Source organism: Passer domesticus, chromosome 2 (genome assembly GCF_036417665.1).
Source record: "Passer domesticus isolate bPasDom1 chromosome 2, bPasDom1.hap1, whole genome shotgun sequence".
NCBI lineage: Eukaryota > Metazoa > Chordata > Aves > Passeriformes > Passeridae > Passer > Passer domesticus.
The window spans coordinates 82,213,016-82,237,303 of record NC_087475.1 but is presented as its reverse complement, the minus strand read 5'-3'; the positions used below and the strand labels follow the sequence as shown (position 1 = coordinate 82,237,303).

The 24,288-nt window shown below is 41.1% G+C and overlaps 1 protein-coding gene and 1 long non-coding RNA gene across 2 annotated transcripts; one reads left to right on the top strand and one right to left on the bottom strand.

Annotated features, from left to right (window-relative positions):
* Positions 1 to 599: 599 nt before the first annotated feature.
* Positions 600 to 17,283, bottom strand: CTSC (cathepsin C). Its single transcript, XM_064409585.1, has 7 exons — positions 17,073 to 17,283; positions 15,960 to 16,105; positions 7,611 to 7,777; positions 7,043 to 7,198; positions 4,932 to 5,047; positions 2,374 to 2,505; positions 600 to 1,715 (listed from the first exon to the last, which is right to left on the bottom strand). Exons 1-7 carry the CDS (start codon positions 17,239 to 17,241, stop codon positions 1,213 to 1,215), a joined length of 1,389 nt encoding a protein of 462 aa, XP_064265655.1. The 5' UTR covers positions 17,242 to 17,283; the 3' UTR covers positions 600 to 1,212.
* A 1,498-nt stretch (positions 17,284 to 18,781) lies between these two features.
* Positions 18,782 to 22,696, top strand: LOC135294400 (uncharacterized). The gene is made up of 2 exons (XR_010356504.1): positions 18,782 to 20,731; positions 22,106 to 22,696. It is a non-coding gene; the product is annotated as an uncharacterized LOC135294400 (long non-coding RNA).
* The last annotated feature ends 1,592 nt before the right edge of the window (positions 22,697 to 24,288 follow it).

Genomic DNA, 24,288 nt, shown 5'->3' with positions numbered 1-24,288 from the left:
TGATTACAGAAAACTGTTCCATTTTTCTGCATTTTACGAATTTCCCTACACCTAGAAAAAACACCCATGAGATTGTATTTCACACAGAAAAATACCAAGTGACTTTGGTCACATTTTAATAGAAGGTTACTAAAGAAGTTAGCTTCTATGTATGAAACTCACACTCACCTTTACGCCATTTTTGTTTCCTCAGGTGAACAGCAAAGACCAGTGCTGCTCTAACAAAGCACTGTATTGCAGCTGAGAAACTGTTAATTCCAAGTGTTGCAATCCCTCCTCCCAACCCCATGTTTCTACTTTGTATATTTGAAAGAAACAGAGCAATAGATTAACAGAAAGGATTTAAACAGGATTACTGGGGAATTAGCAAATTTACTCAATGAATTGTTCTACATCCACAGCAAGGACTATTGCACTTCTGGACAACTTGTTTGATGCTGTTGTGATAATCTCAGCTTCACAAGGAAGATTTTACTAGCTCTTCTGCCCTCTCATCCTTCTTTCCCACCAGTTTCTGATGAAGTAAGAAGTTCTTGACAGGAAGCTCAAAACTCATAGACAGGTCACCAAAACAATCAACTTCTTCCACAAATACAAACTCCTATAGGAGTGGGGTGTTCTTTATTGAACTCTGAAATTATCAATAGTGAAACACAGCAATAAAATCCAGCACTAGAACATTTAGTAACAGCCTGAAACATAGAATTGATTTTTATTGTCATAAGGATTTGACATGCAGTTTTCACAGGACACTTAGAGCTTTAGAATTTTATTTTCATCAGCATAATTGCGCATTCCCGACCCAAAACACATGTATGTTCCAAATTGCAGTGACTTCCTGATTCCTGAGAAGTAAGGCACTACAGTGTCCCTTCAAAGCAGTTACAGACTATCACAGCAGACACTTCCCTCTGAGATCTGAAGGTCAAGATTGCCCATGGAAAAAAATGCAACTGGTAATTGAAGGCATATCCAATGATGAGTAGCTAATCACCACTGTTGCCAAAACAGCCCTTCTGGGTGATCTACTGTCAGACTTGAGAGGAAGCCTCCAGTGCACACTCTTCACCTTCTCACATATGGAAGCAGCTCTGTTGTTGAAAAATTCCTTAAAGCTGCCTTTTCAAGTGAGGGGACAGATTTTAACCAGAATCTTCAATCATCAGTGTGTTCTTATGGCTTATGGTAAGGCACTGGAAGAAGACATTTACATTATAACTTTGGAATAGGAGTTGCAGCCACTGCAATGCTTTCAATTGCACATTCATCAGTGCCACGGCGGATTCTGAAGTAGCCATCTTCTCCCCAGGAGGTGCCCCAGCTGTTCTTCACAATCCAGAATTTCTCACCACTTTCTGGGTCTTTACCATAGCCCACCAGTAAAACAGCATGATTGGTCAATTCAAAAGGATTTAAATCATCCTGCAGCCCAGTGTGATGGTAGATCCCCTCTTTATAAAGCATGAAATCATTATAAACCTCAAAGGCAACAGCCATTGGGCCATGCAGAACAAGCTCAAGCTTCATCAGGGCTTCATTGCAGCCTCCATAGAAACCACCAACATAGTGGTACTCAGACGTGTAGTAGTGGTAACAGCTGCGCTTGAAAAGGCACGGAGAGTCTTGGGCTGTGTAAGGGAAGCAGTCCTCTTCCACCACTCCAAAGTCTTGGACATACTTTCCACCAATGAGATATGGGAAGCCACCATCACAACCTTATTAAAAAAAAAAACCAAACAAAACAAAGTAAATCAAAAAAGTGCTTCTTCCTTTGGAAATTCTCTTATTTGAGGTGGGAGACTCTCCCACTTAAATCTTTCATAATTCTTTCCAATACAGATTTGTGTACATATTTGTATATTTCAGATACATACGTATTGAACATACTTCAGTGACCCAGATCATCCTAATACTCCAGTTAGCTATGGTCAGCTTTCTGAAACACTCAGGGAAAAAATTTACATCTGTGGGAGCTATATTGGGAACACTAACACTTGGACCTTTTCTCATCCTGACAATCCCTGTCAGAAAGAGCTCCTGACAATCCCTGTCAGAAAGAACAGCTAGTTACATGATCTGCCCTAACAAGGATACAGTCCTCTGGAAAGCTTTAGTCATTGCTTTTGCTCATTTCCCCCGCCCTCTGAATATACCACTGGGAGAATATTTAGTTCCATTTCCTCCATAGATAAGCATTGTAATCAGCTCCATTTTGAGCCCTACTCCTTAGATAATTCCCATCTCACAGGCAGATGTATGAAAAAGTTTTATAAAAAAAGTAACTTGATGCAGAAGGGATGGAAGTCTCCAAATTAGTCTCCTTCTCCAGCATTGTCATTACTTGAAAGGTGTCCATATAACCATCATCCTTACCCTGAGAGTACTGGCTGCAAGACACAACCTGCTGGGGACTGAAGACTGGTTTCTGAGTGTTGTTTGTGAGGATACGTATCCTTGCCTCCAGCATGCCCATGGAGGAAAACGCGTAACAGCTGCCACATGAGCCTGAGAAGGGGAGAAAAAGGAACCACAAGGAGCAGTCAGCAACATAAACAAGGCTAGTCACCTGCCATCAGGTACATCTATTTCTAAAGTCCACTGAAAACAGTTAAAACCTACCAGACAGTGATTAGAACTTGAACACCAATAGAGCAAAAACTTTAAATCTCCATTTAGCTTTCATGCATGCAATTCAAAACCCACTTCTAACAACTTCTCAGGAACACTGAGCTTATTTTCAAGAATAAGAGGCAAAGTACTGCTCCAGTGTTTTTCAGCAGTAGCACTTAAGAGCTATCCAATTACCCTATTCCTTCAGAATGAACCTTCAGGGACCACATTAGCAGGGCTGAGAAGGCTCTATCTATCCTTTATGGAGCACATATGCTATGGGGCAATGAGCTATTTGAAGTGAATGCTGACAATATTGTTCTTATTTCAACCTACCAATGGATTTAGTCCTGTAATTTCCAGTTGAAAAAATGTTCCACCTCTACAGCTACCTCTAAAATAACTGGCTTTTAAGAGAATAGTGGTATAAATAGCATGTTTAATATAATGGATTCATCCCCACTCTCTTTGCTTCCCAAGGGCATGTAATTGTACACTGGCTTTTCAGAAGCACCTTAATTTCCCTTCTGCTTCCTGGCAGACAGTTAAGACTTCTTACTTTTGCATCAAAATTTAGTATTGTTTCTAGCTTTAGGCCTCTGCACTGTCTAGGACCTTCCTTTCACTCATAAAAAGCCTCTGGAAATGGAATGACAAGCCTCACAGGAAGAACGATTACTTGGATGAGGTCCTATTTTATCTACTGATTGTCATCAAGGTGACTGATTTCCTTTTGTTTCCTGATGGTGGGAAAGTCAAATATTGCAGAGCTATGAAAATGTGGGAGCCTTGAGGAACAAAACAACATACTTTTTCTTGAACTGTGTAGGTGTATAAAAGCAGAGCTATTACAACAGCAAGACTTCATGAAATTGCACCTTCACTCAGCTAGATGCACCTCTGAAGAGAAGGGACAAAATCAGCCTGAACAGGAACACTTTTCCCAGCAGGGCAAAGTGAAGCAGTGAAAGATGCCTCCCACTCACTGTACAGTCGCAGCATCTGAGATGGGCCACATTGTAGAACACTTTGTTGCATTATGTGTGCAAAAACATGAAAAATACAATTCACTCAAACATTTCAGTCTGAAGTCTGCTGGATTGGCTGCTAAATGTCTTTTCTGTTGCCACAGTGGTATTTATAAAGTCCACAGAATGACCTCTTTTGTAGGTTTGTTTTTTTTCTATACCTGAAAGCTAAAATTCTAATTTGATGGAGCAGAATGCATGTTCCCCAGACATTTGACATACTCAGCATGGACCCTCAGATTACATAAAAAGTGTAGGAAGCTCTTTTATTGGAAACAACAGACTAGTTCTCATTTAGAGAAACTTTGAAGCAACACCACAGAGAAAGGGTATAGTCTGGAACTGAGTGTTCAATTGTTTGGAAGATAAAAGAGCCCTTGGGACATTCATAGTTCACACCAGGAGAAAGTACAGGACTCACACCTACACAGGACCATATAATTTCCTGTTGCCATCTTCCTGTGCTTCCACATAGATAGAAATTCCATAAGCTTTCCTGTACTGCTTCTGCTACCAGCTGGCAGAATTTGTCAGAATAACTAAATCATAAATGAGGGATTGGTGATTTAAGTCATCCCTTTCCCACCATGCTAATGTTATGCTTCTTTCCCCCAAAATCTGCCACCAGATAGCTACAGTAGATGCAAGTTTATGGTGGCGTAGAGAAGAGACACATTAACAGAGCTCACTCCTGGCCTCCATTATACAAACATATAATTTAGGCATCTCACACCACAGACCTATAAACACTCCCTACAGAATCAACACATACCAGCATAGCATCCTTTTAAGTTCTTACCAGTATTTTATATTTGTCATTGTCTGCAATTTTCATAGTGGCTAATATCTCCTCTTGCAACTACACAGTTAAGAAACACCTGAATTTATCAGGGTGATAAGACTTAAGGCAGTATAAACAATTTTTATGGGTTTCTTCATTAAAGCTCATGCTAATTTGCCATCAAACAAAATCAGGGAAAAAATTAAATGTACATCAGTCAGCATGCAGAAAACCATGGCTAAGATTGTTTGGACAAAACCTGACAGCTGTGTTTATGCAGGGTACTGTGGTAATAGGCTTCCACTCCAGCAAGTCAGTGCTGTCTGGACAAGCCAGTACCACCACCTATTTTGATACAGCATTGTTTGCCAGGACTCTACCTAGTTTGCACAGGTTATTCACAGTAAAGGTGCAACCTGTCAGCTGCAATACACTAGGCAAAACCTTCTGGTTAGCAGCAAATTACAATCTACATCAAAGGAGCTCTAGAACTTTGAATTCTTCATTTTTACCTTGATTCCGAACAGGGCTGACATAATTGACACCATTCACATTTCTCCAGTCCCAGGATTCTGGCAAGCTTGAAACTTTCTTGAGTAACTCAGGTGTTAGAGGTGCAGGCTTTGGCCTAAAGAGGAGAAAATACTTTTGAAAAACATATCACACTGTAGGCAAGGAAACAATTACGTAACACTCAGTTTTCATCTTTGGCTTCTACTAGTTGGACTTGCTTCACAGTATGCAATTTAAAATAATCTCCATCTAAACTGAGTGGGTGTCAATATGAAGAGATAAGCTTGAGCAGGATTCAAGACCTACTCAAATTGCTCCCTGAGGGAAATATATTATTAACTATCCACTGTTGAGGAATACATTCAGCACAGGTAGCTCAGTTCGCAAGCTGCAGTGCGAGCTTCAAAGAGCTCTGGGTGTCAAAATCCTTTTGTATAACAAAGGCAGCAGGGACCTGTGGCCCAGCCAGGTGACAGGACACTCAGAAAGGACCCCAGACTTTCCCATGCTTAAGGCTGGGGGTATAAAAGCCCGGCGGCTCCTTTCCTTGGAGTACGAACTGCTGTTTTGTTATTTAGTTACTGCAGCAAGATCAAATTATTTTAAAGATCTGGACATCTGAGACTCTGCTATTGGAACCCTGGCATCAAGCAGGTAAGGAATGCTGGTGTGACTGTGAGTGTGGGGTGTGGCTGCAAAGGGCCTTGGTCCCAGCTCAGGCGGTGCAAGTGTGACTGCCAGAGCAGCTCTGTCTGGGTGGTCCAATGGCAGAGTTTCCTTAACATCCATGAGCTGCTGAGGTCAAGGACTTTTGCACTTTTGCAATCTGAAGTGCTGAGGTAACTCTCAGAGATTATAGCAACACAGCTCTACAACAGTTATTTTACTGCAATTACAAAGTATGTAGAATATCTGACTGCAGAAACCATCTTGCCTTGGCAACATGCACTGTAATTACAGTTTCACTTCAGGCACAGGCATGGCTTACACTGACAAGTCACTAAGTGTAGTCCCACTTGCCCTGGAGACTTCTCTGGGGCAAGTTTTTACTGCGACTTTTGAAGAAGTATTAAATGTTACTTATCCTCATCTACCACCTGCAGCTAAGTGATGGTCCCATCAGCAAAACAACAGCTTCCTGCATTTAACTTTCATGTAGCATGATGCTTGTGCTCAGTGCCATTCACAAAAAACAGACTCTGGAGCCTGTTTTGAAAGCAGGAGAAGGCCAAACAGTACATCATGGTACTGCATGGGTGGAAGAGAGCTTCCAAATAGGTTACTGTATTTAAGAGTGACTTTATCTATACATCTGCATGTCATTCCCATGAAAATCAGCATTTTTATTGTATACAGTAGGACCTTCTTCAACAAACATACGATTGCCGCAGTTTGGAAAAGTAAGTAGTATTCCCACTCACAGAAATACCAAGAGCTAAAAAAGCAAAACTATGAAGATGCTAAGACAGCTATAAAGAAGGAAATCTTTAAACTCGAGTTCTCAAATTTTGTAGAGCATGATGTACCCATCCCCATTACCACTCTCAGCTAAGTGATCTGCAAGACCCTGAAGGCATTCTCAGAGCTACTTTCATGCTTCATGACTGAGACACTCTACTCCTGCTAGAGGACTCTTGTTGCAGGCATGGCAAATTATCAAAGTAACCAGGGAATTCCCTCAGAAATCTTTGATATTCATGTTTAGGAGCAGAGAGCAGTTCACAGCTTTTCAACTGCAAGAACTAGCAGAACCAAGATGAAGCACAAGCAGAAACTCCTGACTGCGGCAAGCAACTGATGAACAGACAGGACAGGGAGATGATAACTGAGACTGCACTGAGATGATAACTGCTTCCCTGTATATATGAGTTCAGCAATGAGTTACTGAGCAAGACTAAAAGGTAGGTGACTCTAATTGTCCCAACTTCTTGAGACAACAGATACTCAGAATAATCATTCAAATAAAAGTATGTTTGCACCCCATGAAAATGAATGGGAAGGTCTTGAAACTTGATTAAACATCTGAACTAAGCACAGCTAAGAGCCAGGACAAATACAAGTAGACTCTTGGCAGCAGTAGGGTTCGTTGCAGAAGAAAATGTCTTATTACCTTGAAGCTCTGGAATAGAGACCCCCAGCTCTTTTAGTTAGTTCTTCCAGGGCAAAATTCTCATACTCCTTGTATCTTGTCGCTCTCCATGACTTCTGGTGAGCATTGATAGCATTTACAAAGTCGAAGTTGTGCACATAACGTCTGTGGGAGAGTCTGCAAACAAAAGGAACCAAACAAGTAAAACAGTAAGAAAAGGACTGAGATTGAAACTAAAGGTATTCTCTAAACACAGTAGGTAACTCTAGAAGTGTCTTCTGGTAGGTACTGCTAAAGAAACATGGAATTACTGGATCAAGGCAAGGTTTCTGAAACTTGAGACAGACTAGATATAACCATTTTCCTCAGACAAGCCAGTTTTATAACAGGGCTTCATCACAGACTGAAGACACTGTGATGCAAAAGGCAAACCTTCCCCTGTTCTTCTGCATTCAGGTTTATTTCCAACATTATCACGGGCATTAACTTTGTCCTCACTACTGGAATTGGTTCTTACGATTTTAGCTAAACCTCAAGCACTGTTACAAAACATTTTATTCCAGCAGAAGGTCACTTATCTGTTGCTTACCTTCCCCCAGGCTTCTGGAGAGGTAGCTCGTTGATGCGAACATCGGATGGAGATGAAGAAATCTTGTGTCCTATGAAACAAGCCCAGTTGTGGCCAAGTACATCATGTACCCATCCTGGTAGGGTCTCATTGCAATAGCTGGTTACATTCTGGCCTTCCTTTTTGTACTGTAATGTAAAGAAGTTATGCTTGTGTTGAGCAGATGTATTTGTTAGCATAGCCACAGTTCCCCACCCACTCACAGCAGCTTCTTCCTGCCTGTGTTTCACAGGAAGTGGCCAAATACACTCCATAGGTTAAGAAGATGAAAGAAACTGCTATTTACCAAATAGCTGCAAAAGACAATTGGGTTGTATCTTGCATTTTTAGCAACAAAGTTAAGTATCAACTAACCTGTGTCAAATAATTTCGGTCCAACAGCTACTTTCTCAGCAAGATGTAAAAGACCTCTTAGTGGTCAACCTTCTCCTCAAGGCGCTGAGATTTCTTATGCCAAATATGGGACCAGTCAAGATAACTCTAGATTGCTACAGAAGTTTGAAAAACTAAGACTCAAAGAGACGGAGAATGGCAAGTTTGTCATCCAGTAACCTCACAGGAAGACATGCACTATTTCTGTTTTAAAATGTATGTACTATTTATGCCCTGTTATTGTTTCACAAGTCAAAACCAAAGATGAAACTTCCGGCCACATTTTTAGGTTTGAGCTGTGATGGCAAAGCATCAAGAAACAATTTCTTGACTATCAAGAAATGAGGAACTATCAAAATGAGACAGTGAGAAATTACGATCCTTTGCGAACAGCTCATTTTAAAATTGCAGCACAGACTGCTACTAAAGCCTCAGGTTCTGAGTCCTAATACTTCCTTATTCAGCCACACGAGTCTTCATTTCACCACTGAAGAGCAATAATGTAATATATTCAGCAAAATGTGTCTTCATACAACAGGTACCACTAATACTTAGCCCAGCTACATAAATTTTCTTAATTAATAATTCTCTGATAACAGAATGTCTCACCATGGGGGTGTGTGTGTCTCATGTCTTAAGGTGTTTTGTGTAAGGTTGTAGTGTTTTGTGTTACACTACAAAGGAACCTGAAAACCCCATGCAACAAAGGCTTTAACTTTACTCTTCTATTCACAAAAAAAAACAAACAAAAAAAACCCAAAAAAACCCCTTACACACAATTCAAGTTTTCTAGTCCAAGAAAACTTCATTAAATCTCATCCTATTTGAGCTGCACATCCTAGTGGGATTCTACAACTATGTTTCAACAAAATGTTTGCTCAGCTTCTTTACTGAAGAAGGTGGTGGCTTACAGTGATGGAAATGCTCCAAGATGGAAAAGATTAATTAAAGAGACTGGGAGGTTTGTGTCTATGTTGAGGTTTTTTGAGAAATCTGAAGTAGAACTTACAGTGAAATAATTAGGTTTATTGATCAGCAGAATAAAATTAAAGGTTAGTCCTCTGACTGTTTTGGAACAATGGGAATTTGCTTTGTCCCCAGCCTGGAGGATGCAGAGGCAACATACCTATACCCAGCAAGTGTGTTTGCTGGCTGGAGCAGGGTGGGGGCACTAGAAGGCTGAGCTTGTTCTACTCTTCCTATCTTACAGTGCAAGATTGTGCAATGTGGGAAATAACTACACTTGGCCAAATACCAAGGGCAAGGTCCAGAGATTACTTTTGAGACACACACTCTTCACAACAGCAGAACTAGAATGCAGATACTTCTAAAAGAAACAGGTAGGGAATTTACATCAAAGTTACTGTAAGATCACTTTTCTAGTTCTACATGACGAGGTATAAATTAATACTTGGTCTTTCCTATCTAAAAGCTGCCACAGATTAAAACACTACAGCTATTCTCAATAAGCATAGGCCTTAAATCTGAAAACCTGAAGATTATCAGAGGAACAGGCCTGCTTCCTGCAACAATCCTGCCTTGCAAAGTGTTATTCTGAATTAAAGCAAGTAACACAGATATGGGGCTTATCTTCATGGAAAAAAAGGCAATGTGTTATCTGCTAACTAACAAATTAAAACAACAAAAACAACAAAAAAGGTGTTTTTCTCCTAGAAATCCCTCTCCCTTTCCAGAGACAAAATTCATTGCTTTTTAAAGACATAGAGAGATAACCACAATAGCATTCACACCATTTGTGCAACTTATCTTTCGGAAAAATGAATGTAGCAAATTTCTTGCGCTCTTCTTTCAGTTCACGTGTATCAATAAAATTAGAAAGGAGGTGAAGGGACAGCCAGTAGCAATGCTTCAATATAAGTAAGTGATAAAAGCCAATTTCAGTCTGTGTAGAAGCCTAAAATTAGGCAATTCTAGTCCTTTGTAGCTACCTTTTTGTAGAGTGCCAGACTAAGTTACTACTGAAATTACTTTGAAAAGTGACCTGGATACTTTGAGACCATAACACATGAATGACATTTGGATAAAGGGAATTTCAACTCCAAATAACAATGTATCTAGGAAATGAAAATATACCCACATAAGGTCACAATTGCTTTCCCCTCCCTGACTTTTAACCAAGAACCACTGAGTAGACAAGTGCTAGACAAGCCTTTAAAAAAACCTCATCTGTGCCACAACAATGAAGACCACTGATTACCAGAAGGTACACAATAAAATCATTGCTAAAACAACTTTTCTAAGAAATGTAGCATTTTTTATTTCTGCTAGTGAAGGACTGACAGATGGGATCTAGGAAATTTGACTGTATCAGGTTTAGAGGACCAACTATGAGTACACCTGCCCAACTAACATCAAGTCATATGGCAGAGATACGGCACCATTGCACAAGCAACAGCTGACTCAGATGGATGTGACTTACAATGTCAGACTCAGCAGAAGCTGCCAGCACAGTACCCAAAATATCCACACAGCCCATCCCAGAACAGCATCCTTCATAGAGGATAACAGCCATACAGCTGTAATCACCAGCAACTGCTGGACAACTGCTTGCATGCATTTCTCTGCAGACTGTAAAGATGGTTTTCATTTTTGAGTTAAGATGACTGCAGCTGTGTCACATGATAATTTCATCAGCCGATGAAACCTGCACCATTAACTCCATCCAGTGACCTGACCAGTCTAGGAGAACTCCTTTAGAAAGGCACACAAACTATATTCATAGTTCCAATTCTGACCTTTGAAATAGAATTAAATTGTACTGTTTTCAAATGCATATTTTTCTCAATCCTGACAACTCATGTGGTTTTGCCCAATGCCAAAATTTAGCCAAGCCATACCAACATTAACCTTCACATAGCTAAACTTCAAAGCTTGCTGTTAGGTATCTGAACCCAGGTAAGCTTTTCACTGAAGTATAATTTTAATAACACCTTTCCTGTGTTGGTCATCATGACAATCTAATTGTATGTTCAATTCTAGTCCTAGTAAAAATCATAATTGTTTAAAGGTTTTTTAAAATCTTTAATCTCCCGAAGAGGAAACCAAGAAAGGATGGAGACCTCATTAGTCACAGCATTTTAATGAGAACTCAGCAGTGCCACATAGAGAGACAGACATCCCATCCTCTTTGAAATCTATTGTTCTCAATTTAAGCAATGCCTAGGCAAGAAGCCAACTTGAATTCCAGGAGGCAGGACTACCCTACACATTAAACCTGGTGGAGAGACTTATCTCTCAAGTTTACAAGTGTGCCTATGCATTTTACTATGGGAAGCACAGACTGAATGAGAACAGAGCTGCAGACTTGCAGTGCCCTACTACACAAAAATACAGCAGATAATGCTACCAGAAAATACTACTGCATCTTGCTACACAATATAAAATGCAAGCAAATATCAACTCCAGGTGGATTTTCTTTACTTTAGGAAACATTCCACAATTCTGAGTTTTGCGTTTTCAGATTTCCACTTTAGGAAAACAGCAGTTGCTCACTGCCAGTTAAGCGAGCCCAAATTAGACAGGTTAAAAGCTGACTTTCAATTGATTTGCAGGATGATTAAATAGCATTAGCAACTATAGCACTTCTACTTTAGTGACATGAAATAAAAGGTTTGGGGTTTTTTTCCATAACCTGAAAACTTAAAACGTCTGTCACTATTCTGGTTTCTTTCTGTTTGAACAAACAGAACAGCAGTCCTTGATTTTAACCAAATTTGGGATCATTAGGGAAGAAAGAAAAAGATGTCACCAAGTCTGAAAAAGATTAGTAACTTGAGTGGTGAAATATTCTAAAATCTATCTCTTTTTTTTCAATATGAAAAAAAAAAAAGCCAGACTTCTGGTATTTGCTAAAGAGCATCTCAGGAGTCTGAAGTAGAACCACTTTGCTTAAGGGACAAACAGTGAGAAACTTATGAGACTGTCTCATGTCTAAGTGGTAGCCTGAACAACAAATATATACCTCAAAGACATCAAGTAATTGAAACAAGTTGGCCTCAACTTTCCCTTCAGCCTCACTCTAGCTTTTTAAGTCATGCTGCTCCTATTTTTTTGCCATCCCTTGGGGGTAAAAAAAAAAAAAATCGCTAAAGCTTTATATATTGCATAACCCTAAAAAATCCTTGTATCACCCAGCAGAAGCACATGATCAAGCTTCTGCCAAAAGCAAGTACACTAACTTCACATCCAAGTTCAGTACACAGACATTTCAGAAGCACACATTAAACAACTTATTTTGTGCTAGAAGCAGAATGCAAGAATGCAGTAGGACACTGCATTTAATTTGGCAAACTTTCAATCTATGTACAACAATAGTTAGAAAAAAACACTGTTAAAGCATCTTTATTTCAGACACTAAAGTAAACTGAGGAAAAAATAGAATTGATAAGCTCACCCAATCCATTCCTCTGATATATAAAGTAATTTCCCCACAGGCCTCAAGTGAAAGAACAAATCCCTTGTAAAGGCAATAAGAACCTACAAAAGGTTCAGTGGGTGTCTGTTTAGTAATCCACAGGAACAAAAAGCTATTGAAAACTCATTGAAACATGCACAGCCAAACAGGCTGTGTTCATATCTACACAGTACAGTAGCTCTGATAAAGTCGACACTTAGACAAGCCCACAGCTTGTCAGTAATTAACAGCTTAATTCTTTAAAACTTGGAAAAATACACTGGAGGTTCAATTAGCAGAAGTGGCACTTCTACACCTGAAACTCACAAAGACTGTACTGGCTTAAACACTGCTCATTTTACCTGGCAAATCCTCCCTCTGCTCCATCTCAGACTTGTATTTCTATTTCATATGTAATGCAATATTCACTGGATTAAAAGTAAACAGATATGCACAGTTAAATATGTCACAAGGTCAAACAGTTTGTAAGGAACCACTTCCCCCCTCCAAGTGCCCACTAACAGTTGTGAAATTGGGAGTTTTGCAGATAGACACATTGCATATCGTTGCCCAATAACAGCAAGTAGCTGTCTGCAGCAAAAAATGCATTTAGTAAGTGCTGTGGTATTTCCTCATGATTCTGAGCAATAGACTTGCATCTTGGTAATCTGTTGCTCTTTTTACAGCAGCAAAATTATTAGATGATAACTGACCTGGGCTCTAATCCTCCCTATGGTGTTTAAGGCAAGAAGTCTGTAATTTAAATATGTCTCGCTCATGAATCCCCAGTTACTGAGCAATGACCCAAACAAGCTTGCTATTTCTTAATACTGAAGCCAACTTCAAAACTAAGAATTAATCCCTCAGCTTACAGAGGGCTGAGACACATTTAATGACCACAAAATGCAAGCTACTGTGTATGCTACTCCTCAGGTGTATATTTGACTTACTTTGTTTTGAGCAGCAAGATGAATCAGATGACCACCAGAAGCTCCTTTAAGCTTAAAGTATTCTGTAACAGTTTTGGTATGTTGTTTTAAGGGTATTTTTACAAATCAGTGCAACACATGAAATCAATGCAATACATGACATCAGTGCTTATGAATCACTTGACTTAGTGCTCATCTTCTGGGGATGTATTTCACAAGGTATGGAGAGCAGCAGCCTTCAATTACTTTCAGCTGTCTTCAAGTTGGCAACTAACAGATCCATTTATATACCAGAGCAGGCCACACTGTTTCTATGATTAAATTCCTCACACTCAGGAATTTGTTTGATAATCAGCAACTCTTTTACTGCCTAGCAAATTGGCTTGTAAAGCAACTCTGTATTTCAGTGTAAAATATCAGCCCAAAGTTTGCTAGTTCAACTCTATTCTCCTCAGATGAGCCCAACAATGACTGCTAAATTCTCCCTGCCAGAGATAAAACCAAGTTCATGGACATGCTCTGCTGTAGTGCTTGCTCACAGAGGCAGCAATTCCTGCCACTTTTGAGGCAGGCCCTCCCACTGCAGGTGAACTCAGAGGTGTCCCTGCCTTAGAAACTTCAGAATAATTCTGCTCAATTTGATTACCCTTCAGTGCCTGTGCAGTCTTTGCTGTATCACCTGCCAAACCTCTGAGGAATGCACATCACAGCAATATAATTTCACTATCTTACACAGATGAGAATGTCAATCAGGTGTTTCTCTCTCATACTTTGCTTCTGCTCAAGTACAAGACCTCGTCTTGTTTAAAAGATTGCATTCTTATTTCAAAAATTTCCAGTTATAAGAGTGCACTAGGTCTTGACAGTTCATTTTATTTATAGTGGCTCATATAATGCCACATTTCAGATTTGTGAAGAAAACAGTGTTAATGCAGGGATGCTTTAGTTTAGCAGAGCAGTGCTAACAGTACCAAGGCCTCATCTGCTCCTCACACAGCTCTGGCAGCAGATAGGCTGGGGGTGCATAAGAAATTGGGAAGGAACACAGCTGGGAAAAAGCTGACCCGAAGTGACCAAAGAGATATTCCATACCAAAAAGCATCCTGCATAGAAATAAAAGCTGAGGAAAGGAAAAAAGAGAGACATTCATAATCATGGCATCTGCCTTCTTATATAACAGTTGTGCACAATGAAGCCCTGCTTTCCTGGAAATTGCTGAACACCTGCTTATTATGGTGGCAAGTTAACCTGGTGGCAAGTAGTGAATGAATTCCTCATTTTGCTTTGCTTGCACACACACAGCTTTTGCTTTACCTATTAAAGGACCCTGATCGCATCCTACGAGTTTTTGCACTTCTATCCTTCCAATTCACTCCCGCAACGCACTGATGGCTGAGTGGTGCTTTGCTCTTTACTGGGGTAAACCTACAACAATGAGCATGTAAATAACTTCCGCAGTAGTTGTGCTTTCCCTTAGCATGATCCCAAATCAGCACAGATGGAAGCTGCAAGGATGCTGCAGTTAAACTGGAATTTTCTACATAATTTCTATTCAGTAAGGATGCCAGTTCTCCTGAAAGAGTGGATCACTCACTTTTGTAAACACCTGAAAACACTGAATTTAAAATAGTTGCTGTAAAATAAACCATCTACCATGTCTCCCAGAAAGACAATTTAGAGCGAAAGTTATTTCTTCACACTCCTCAGTACTAGCCAAAGTTCAGAGATTTTATGCCTGGACAAGGCCTGGATGTTTACTATTGACTCACAAGATCATGCTTCCTCAAACACCCAAAACCACATTCATTGTTCCTGCCCAGCGCTGCACTCACCAGCTGAGAAGGCCTGCTGCATAAAGTATCTGTCTTCAAGGTAGTAAAGCCATCCTGCCGAGATTACTTCAAACCACCCTTCAGATTCATCATGCTACTCATCAGGACAGAAGCAGAATACTCCTAACAAGTGTGTTCTCCTGTCTAATCCCTGCCTACCATCACTGTTTTCAGCTTGACCTGAAGGCATTAACAGGGACTGAAGAGAACAGTGTTACTCCAAAAGAATAATTAGAGGCAGCAGGAAGACTCCTTAGATATTAGAGTAATATTCTGAAATAAAATTTATAAACCCCAGAAATTTACAGATCCCAGAAATCCTCCATCAAGTAGGATAGATGGCTCTAAAGTGTCCATGCATTTGACAACATTTATAAGGAAAGATAAAAGCAATGGTATTTGCTATTTGACTTGGGTCCACAGAGCCAAAAAAAAAGAAAAAAAAAATCCAGGCTACAAGAAAAGTTAGTTTCATGAAGGCTTTCAATTGCTTTAAGCATGCCCAGAGGAGAAAGTAGTACCACTTTATAGTATAGTATTTTATTCAGATAATGGCCAGTGTGGAATATCTCTTCCCTCTCTCTGCTCCCTACCCAGCTGCTGATTGCTGTTTCCTTATGTTCAAAAACGAAAAGAAGAAATCCAAATCTTTTATCTGGTAATCCAGGCAAACCTTTGAGCCAAAGATAATCAAGTGTCCCAACTGACCCACTGTGGCACCCAGGGACTGAAGAGATGCCTAACAACAGCCAGGTTAACTCACCTTAAAAAATGCAAACCACTTGTAGTCATTTATCACAATTTCAAAGCCTTGATTGTAAATCAAAGTGAAGAAACCATAGTTGCCCAGACTATCCTGAGCCACATCTAGCTTCTGAAGATTGACAACCACCTTTTTCTCCACAGGCCCTAAAAGAAATAAACATTAGGGCATGATTACTGTATGGAAGAAGAAAATAATAGAAAAAAAATGTATAAAGGATTTTGTAACATTTATTCCTGAAGATGCTACAGTACACTCATTGAATACAGTCTTCTGCAAAAGGGCATTGAGACACTTCAGGACTTCCACTTACATGTCAGTGGGTCTACATGCTCATTTTTTCCACTGCTACACAGTATTTGCACATTTTATTAGCAGCAGCATTAAACAGTTGTGACTGGGAAACACCAGCTTATTGAAACACAATTTCCTGTAGAGATACAAAGGTGTTGGATGCTGTGTCATTTAGGCCCTGTGTCTCAATGACAACTCTTCCCCTACAACATCTGGGATGAGGCATCAACCATCCCACACTCCTTCACACCAACACTCCAACCCTACCACGCACCTCATCTCCAGTGCTAGCACTGCCACTTGTGTCCTCTGATCAAAAAGCAGATGACACAGAAAAATGCAAAGCATCTACTATTTTTAAAATGACATTGACATACAATCATTAAATAGTAAGTCCCCACTATTATTATCCCCTCGAAGGAAGTGGTATTTCCATCTTTCTGGATGCTGTCAGGCTTCCCTGACTGCCAGCCCTGACAGCCTGCCAGGGGGTGACAGGGGCTGCCCAGGTGTCACCAGCACTGCCATCTCTCCTGCTGGCAGCAGCCACGGCCGGGGCAGGCAGCGCCTGGCAGGAAGGCACCCGTGAGAGAGGGGCAGTGAGCCGGCAAGAGCCACGGGCCCATGCAGAGGCCTAGTCACGTCCTCATCGGAAAAAAACAAAAGAGAAACGAAGCCAGAAAAGTGGAACTGCAACAGCGCAGGAAGCGCCTCCCCGCCGCCCGTGCCGGCTCCGGGGGCTCCGGGCACGGAGCGGCCGCTCCCCCCGCCCGCTCCCGGGACACCTCTCGGAGCTGCCCGGGCCCGCCGCGCTCTCACCCGCCTGCGAGCAGTTGCCGTGGCGGCCGCCGGCCCGCCAGACGCGGAGCTCCCAGGAGCCCAGCAGGTCGGCGAAGGAGCAGTTTGCCGGCGTGTCGCCCAGCACGGCCGCGGGCAGCGCCGCCAGCAGCGCCAGCGCCAAGCCCCGCCATAGCGCCCAGCCCGCCATAGCGCCGCGCCCGCCGCCGCCGCGCCGCTCAAATGCGCCCGGCCGCCGCCGCCTCCCCGCCCCCGGGCCCGGGCCCGCCCCGGCAGGGCCTCCTGCCCACACGCTGTCCTTCCGAAGGTCGTCCTCTTCTGCCGAGCGGATACACCTCCCCAAAGGGCATCCTCCCCCTCAAAGGGCATCCCCTTCCCCAAAACCCATCTACCTCCCACAAAGGGATTCGCTTCCCCAAAACCCATCTACCTCCCACAAAGGGTATCCTCCTGCCCACCCCCCCTGCCCAACCCCGATCCTCGGCAAGTCCCCAACAGGGCTTGTTCCCGGTGTCACTGTAAGCCTACGTCTTGCTGCCCTGGAGGACGGGGCCTCGTGTTCGCCATGGGTTCAGCAGCACAAAGTGACTCAGAGTTTCCGCAGCAGCCGCGCATCACAGCCGGGACACCATGCGGCACGAACCCTGCTCGGGCTGTCACCCCAAAACCCGGCGCCACCTGTGAGAGCCTTGCACACATCAGCAGCTGACAAAAAGCAGAAAAACCCCATCCTGAAAGTAGAAGCTATGGTGACCTGCAAAATCTTGCTTGTCCAAGAAGCAGAGTGTTTGCAGGGGACGGATGCTGTTGGGGACAGAGATGTCACCGCCGGACTGTGAGGCCCTGGGTGCATGGCCGGGTGTGCAGGGAAGTGGCTCTTTTCCCTCTGTCTCTCCAAAAGCAAAATGTGCTCACTTTCACATTCCCAAAGATATATGTGCAATCAAGAAGGCTAAAAGACTTGCTAATGAGTAAATATACTCTCATTTAAAAAAGAGTTATATGAAAAATAACCCCTTTCTGGGGAACAATAAATGCATACAGTATGAAGATTTTGGCTATGAAAATGATGCACTAGCTTGGCTACGAATATAAATTTAAAATAAATGTTGTAAAACTGGTATTAATCTACACATAGATGCTCATCACAGATCTCAAAAATGTAGCTTTAAATAACTCAGGAGCTAAACTAGGTTAAAACTATAAGTATCCCGATCTATTTTTGTATTGATTTAAATCAGGAGATTAGGAATTGCATCAGTAAATTTAAACTGTTTTAAGTAATACATTATTTTAGTACCATCACTTTCTTTTTATGCCATCTTCCCAGCCTTTTGGGGAAGGATTAATTTGACATTTTGCTGCTGATTCTTGCAGTAACCAGCTGATAGATGCTCTTACTCATACCAGCAAAGAGATAAAAGCTCTTGTTTAAGACAGTGTTTTGAGGATTCTAAAGCACTGACTTAATTGGAGAAGCAGGGTCTCCTCTGTGTTCCAAACAAATGCTCTTTCTGTTCACTAAGATTCTGTTGTCCAGTAGTGCTATGTTTTTAAAAAAAAATAGTTCTAGGTTAGTTTTTTGCAAGGGTAGCTGGACATTGCATACAAGCTGGACATTTTGCTGGTCGTGCCATACAAGTGCATGCACCTTACTGTTCCTGATCAAGCCTGTCTAAACAGATGTGGCTATATCATCCTGTCTCCTTTCTTTGCCAATGACTTTTTTTTTTCTTCTGCCCCCCCCCCCCCCCCCCCCCCCTTTTCAGAGATCAACCCAAAAATTCCCAATGACCTAAGGAAAAAGCCTCTGTTACTGTTCTGGTTTTATGTGCAGGAGCTGCACATAACAAAAGGTCTGTGGTATCTCTATCTCATCCCCATGACACAGATTGGATGATCTTGCCTCTGTGCCTCTGCATTCTGCAGAGCTTTGAGTCTCAATTTTCAGTTTCAAATTGTAGCCAGTGCAGGCTGTCATTGCACAAAACCATATGGGTTTCTCTGTAATTGCCTTAGAGTAAGAATAGATTATAGATAATAGAGGTGTATTTTATGTAATGAGGTTGTCACTATGGTCACTGTGACCAGGCAGAGATGGCTCAGTCTGACCTGTTGAGTTCACTCCAGTTCTACTCTTCATCTGTAACTTATTTCACCTGTGTAAGGTAAAGGCACTCCCTGTGCCTTCTCTCCTACAGTAATTCTAATTACTTCCATGGGAAAAAAAGTCTTCCTTGCTCAAAAGCACTGACATATCCGGATTTGTCTGTGAAATACAGCCTTAAATTAGTTTCGCCCTGGGTATAAGATTCATCAGATGGGGCATCTGTGTTTGGTGGCAGACTTGTTCTTTGTTTGTCATGCTGTTAATGCTTTCTTGAAGTCAAAATTTTATCGCTTATAAGACCTCCCTAAAACTGTGTTTTATCAGTGTTTGATAAAGCTCCTGAGGAGAGTTAGATAAGCAATGACCAAGTCAATATGATGGTTTATTGTCCCCAATAAACCATCATATAATAAACCCCTCCCAAGTTGAGTCGTTGGTCTACTAACCTCCTGATAGCTATGGTATGCACTGGTCTTATTTGTGAGGTAATTGAAGTCACTGTCACAGGATGAGGGGAAAACCCTTCAAAAATAAACAGTGAAAATCTTCCCTCCAAAAGGTGAATAGCTTTCTGCTGGGTTAGAGTTGAATCAGTACAGCAAAGGATCCAGGGCTCCTTGCTCACAGCAATCAGCAGGAATTACATGGGGAAAAGGCAGATTTTCCTTGGGTGTCAACATGTAAGATGATGGGCTCACCACATGTTGAATGCTTGTAAACAGAATTTTGGCAAATAATGACAAATAAACCTTTTACTTAAAGACTCAGTCCTGGCCACTTTGGCTTATCACTGTCTGTACAAGCAGAAGTGGTGTGTGAGTGCATAGTGAAGTGCTGTGGGAAACGAACTGGCTGAAGAGAATCCAGGGAACAAAAGTCACAGGGGTGGTTGTTATTCAGTCGAGTCAGTTCCCCAGTCTGGAAGCTAACCATGACTTGGATGGTAATCAGCCATCCACTTCACAGGGGAAAACAAAGATTACATACCTGGAGTGGTTCACAGAAAGCTGATTTTAGGGTGAACAAAATTAAAGAAAAAAGATCCTTGTGCACAAGAGCTGCCCATCTATTTCAGTGACATCTGCCTAACAAAAAAATGATATATCCTTACAAACCCTGCTGGACTTTCATTGGTATGTCATCATCCCTACCCCTGATGAAACTATTAACACAGTATACTGGGAGTAATTTTAAAAATTCTGAGCCTAAACATAACGGAGGACTGCTTATTCCTTTTCTTGTTTTGGAAAGGTGTGATACTATGAGCATTTGCATGGTCCTGTGTAGGCTCTGAAATTAACTCCTTACTGAGACAGTCGTTGCTGTTCTCCAGGTGGCTTTGCAAGAGCAGTGTCCTGCTTATGTGCCTTTAGAAAGTGAAGAGCTGTACTCAAAGACTTATTTTTCAGAGCATTAATTAATATATGATCATTATCTCACTATAAAATTTGACCATTTTGTTTTACTGCAGAGTACTTGCACCGGCTTAGCACTATATTCTTCTGTGCATGATTGAACACATCCTGTTTACTTCGCAGTGAAATTGTTTCTGGCTGTTTCTGGGAGGCAGGTAGATAATATGTATTCATTTGTTACAACTATAAACTTACCACATTTTAAGGGAAGACGCTCTGCAGAACAAATCTAGTAGTTTCTAGCAACTATGTGAGATAATCTTGTGAACAGAATGAGTGTGGTATACATGTACAGCTTGATGTACAGCACTTTGTCTAGGGAATCTAAATTGACAACTGAAGTTTGCAGCTGTCTGGAAAAAAACCTGTTTTTTTTCAGAAAGTTGGTTTTGAAGGTTTTTCTGGGAATTCATTATTTATTTTGATGCAGGAATAAGCAATAAAACAAACAAAAGGAGTGTTAATTAATTATATTCACTTTTTCTTTTTAGAAACAACCATATATTTCCTCATATTCTCTTGGTGTTTTAAATTATTTTCTTCACTGGCTCTAGTGGGCAAAAATTTGCTTTCTAAAGTACTGCCACGATCCAAAGCCTAACTAAAAATAATCCTAGCAATAATAAATAGCATCAGGGTGGGATTTAAGCCCAGACTAAGCCTATGGTTTAATGATCTGGTCAGTTCTCTGACTGAGAGTATCACTCCTCTGAGGCACTGTAATATACTTGTCTGCAGTGCAGCATAGTGAGAGGCACAAGGAAAATGATGCAGCTTAATTGAAAACCCACAAAACAGATGGGAAAGAAAGGGAATAAGAGGGTAACTTAAATGCAGATCAATTCACCAAGTTGGGCTTTAGCACATCTTCAAACCAGTTGTGTTAGTCCACCTGGAAGACCATCCTGCTGAAACACAGAGCTGGGAATAGTTGTGTGTAGGGGAAAAGAGACTGTTCACTGCTGTTGCTGTGGAAGCACCCAAATTGTAGAAGGATGTCAGCAGAGTCTGGGTTTTTTTTCCACTACACACTACAAAGTTGAAAATCATAGTGGAATCCGATTCTGTAAGTCAAACATAACTATCACCTTTCAGCTAGTTTGCCTGGCTTTTGTCCACTGAGGACATTTATCTGCCAACTTTTTCTGAAAGATGACACACAGAGTACTTGTCTGCATAGCCTGTGTGTATATGTGTTTGTGTGGACAAATATAAGTGCTTTGTTCCTGGAAAAACATATTATAAATTAAATAATTTTTTTTCTTATTTAAAAACTTAGTAAATTTATTGAAATCTTTCTGGAAACTATTGCTTTGGTTATTGTAATGACTGTTAAAATAGCAGTCTTAATTCCATGTTGGTTAAGACACTATTGAAATATCTAGATAATGTTCCAATTGGGGAAGAGTAACAGGAAATGTCACTGTAATTAAAATCAACGTAAAAATACTATCTTCAAAACTGCCAGAAACTCAATAAGTAAGTTTAAATATAAAGAAACTTGACCTTAAAAATCTTCTTTCCTTTAGGTATTTAGAAGTGTAGAATATTACAGCATCAGGGAATCAAGAAGGTGGAAGATTTTGGAGTAGTCACTGGCAGAAAGATGTGAATGAACTGCTGAGAGTTCACAGACATCACCCCATAGCACATCATGCATGTACTGGAAGACATAAGCTGGTATTGAATAGATGGTGACCTCTTGGGGACTCCTCCAACCCTGTGGTTCACTGAAAGAAGAAGAGGATGAAGAAGACCAAAAAAATTTAAGTGACCTTCTCAGAGGTGCCTTATCTGAAAGAAATACCATTTTTCAGAAATATCTCATAAATGAACAGCTTTTCTGACTGAGTGCTTGGTACCTATAAGCATTTTTAATCTTCAAAGGGTAACGGATTTTATGAACCCGAAGTAATTGAATATCTACACATCCCATAGCAAAACACTATTGTTTCTACTGTTAGGAACTGGGAAAAAATAGAAGTTAAATTAATTTCATGTCCTGGAAGTTGATTTTACAATGTGTAGATCAGATGGGAAATTGAATTGCCACAAAAAGTAGAAATTCTGATAGCAATATAGCTGTATCATGTTGAAATAAAATAAGAAAATCCATTATACTTAGGATTTCCAGTTGACTTTCAAATAGGCAAACAATTAAAATGGTAACTCATTTCCCTTTCCTGGTGTGTGTTTGCAATTTGATGTTCAGCTTTAGCTGGTATAATTGCAGGCTGCCAATGCAAAAAACAGTCCTGTCTGCCTTTTCCTATCTCTTCCACCAGACCCAGCAGGTGCTTTTCTGGCATCAAAGCCAAAGACTGAGCAGTCACAGGCAAGCAAGGTGATCAGACCAAAAAACCCTAGCATGCTCTCACAGGAAAAAAAAAAGTAAAAAAAAAAAAAAAAAAAAAAAAAAAAAAAAAAAAAAAAAAAGTATTTTTCTATTGCATCAGATCACTGAACCCATGTCTAGATAATCCCTGAGCACAATGGAAAGCAGAAGCAGGAGGGGAATAGCAGAATTCCACTACCATAACAGTAGTTATGGAACTACCCTCCATAATAGGACTAATTAATTAATGATCTAGCCATTTCTCCCAGTCTTCTGGCAGGTTTTCTTATTCTGAGATTCAAGTCAGCACTTTGCTAAAATCGCTTATTTAGGTACATGCTTGTGCCTATTCCAGGCAGAAAGGTCATCCATCCACTGCACCCTTGAAGTGAGGTTCAAGTCCCATCTCTTGAGGGGTGCTCTGCTGTCCATTGCAAAGCCAGCCCAGTTTTGTGCCAAGGAGTTTGAGTGCTGTCTCAGTCGTGGCCATGCAAGGTGTGGTCACAGCACCCAGAAGGCTGACAGCGCTCGCTCTGCCCAGCGGGGCACCTGCACAAGTCAGGGACAAGGACATGCGCAGTGCTGCAAGGTGGGTGTACTCTGTGTACTTGGCAGGTGACAAGGTATTTCCGATGCACCACAGGCTGTTACTGCCCAGTAGGAGCTGGGGAGCTGCAGACAGTCAAATGTGATTATCAATTGCTAAAGTGCGACAAAACAAGGCAAGCTCCGGCTCAAAACCTCCCTATTCTCTGTTTATTGCTATGTATTGCTGCCTGTAGGCCATGAGAAACTTTCCAGGGCTGGATCAGGTATGCCTCTAGTTGAGGAAGGGTGAAAACCAAAAGATAATTGTGATCAGAAATGCTTAGCAGCCATCCTTTCTATTAATGCTATCTATAATGCAGCTGAAGTCCTGCCTGGTTTTGAAATAGGTCTGCAGGGGATTGACACATGTGCAACTGCCTGGTGTGACTTTGTGTTGTGACTGCCTAGTTAAATGCCAGTTAAACTATGGGTGTACCAAAGAACCCTGTGCATATCACAAGTACTTAGTATTGCTTTTCCCCACTGAGATTTGAAAACAAACACCGAATGTTTTTCTTTTCTTTTAACTTTTATTTATTCCCTTGTTATTCCAAGATGACTGAGGATTATACAATCAATGCTGTGTGATAAATAAAGTGTGTCAAGAGCTTGTCAGTTTGTAGCACTTTTTTCTGAAATGCTGGCGACCTAAAATATTCCAACTTTTGATGAGACCTGAGGTCTGGCAGGGAAGAAATGTAATGTCTTCTCCCAGAAAACTTTTTGTCATTGACTTCCTCTTTATCACCGACTTAATTTTCTAATTGTTTTTCACTCCTTTCTTACGAG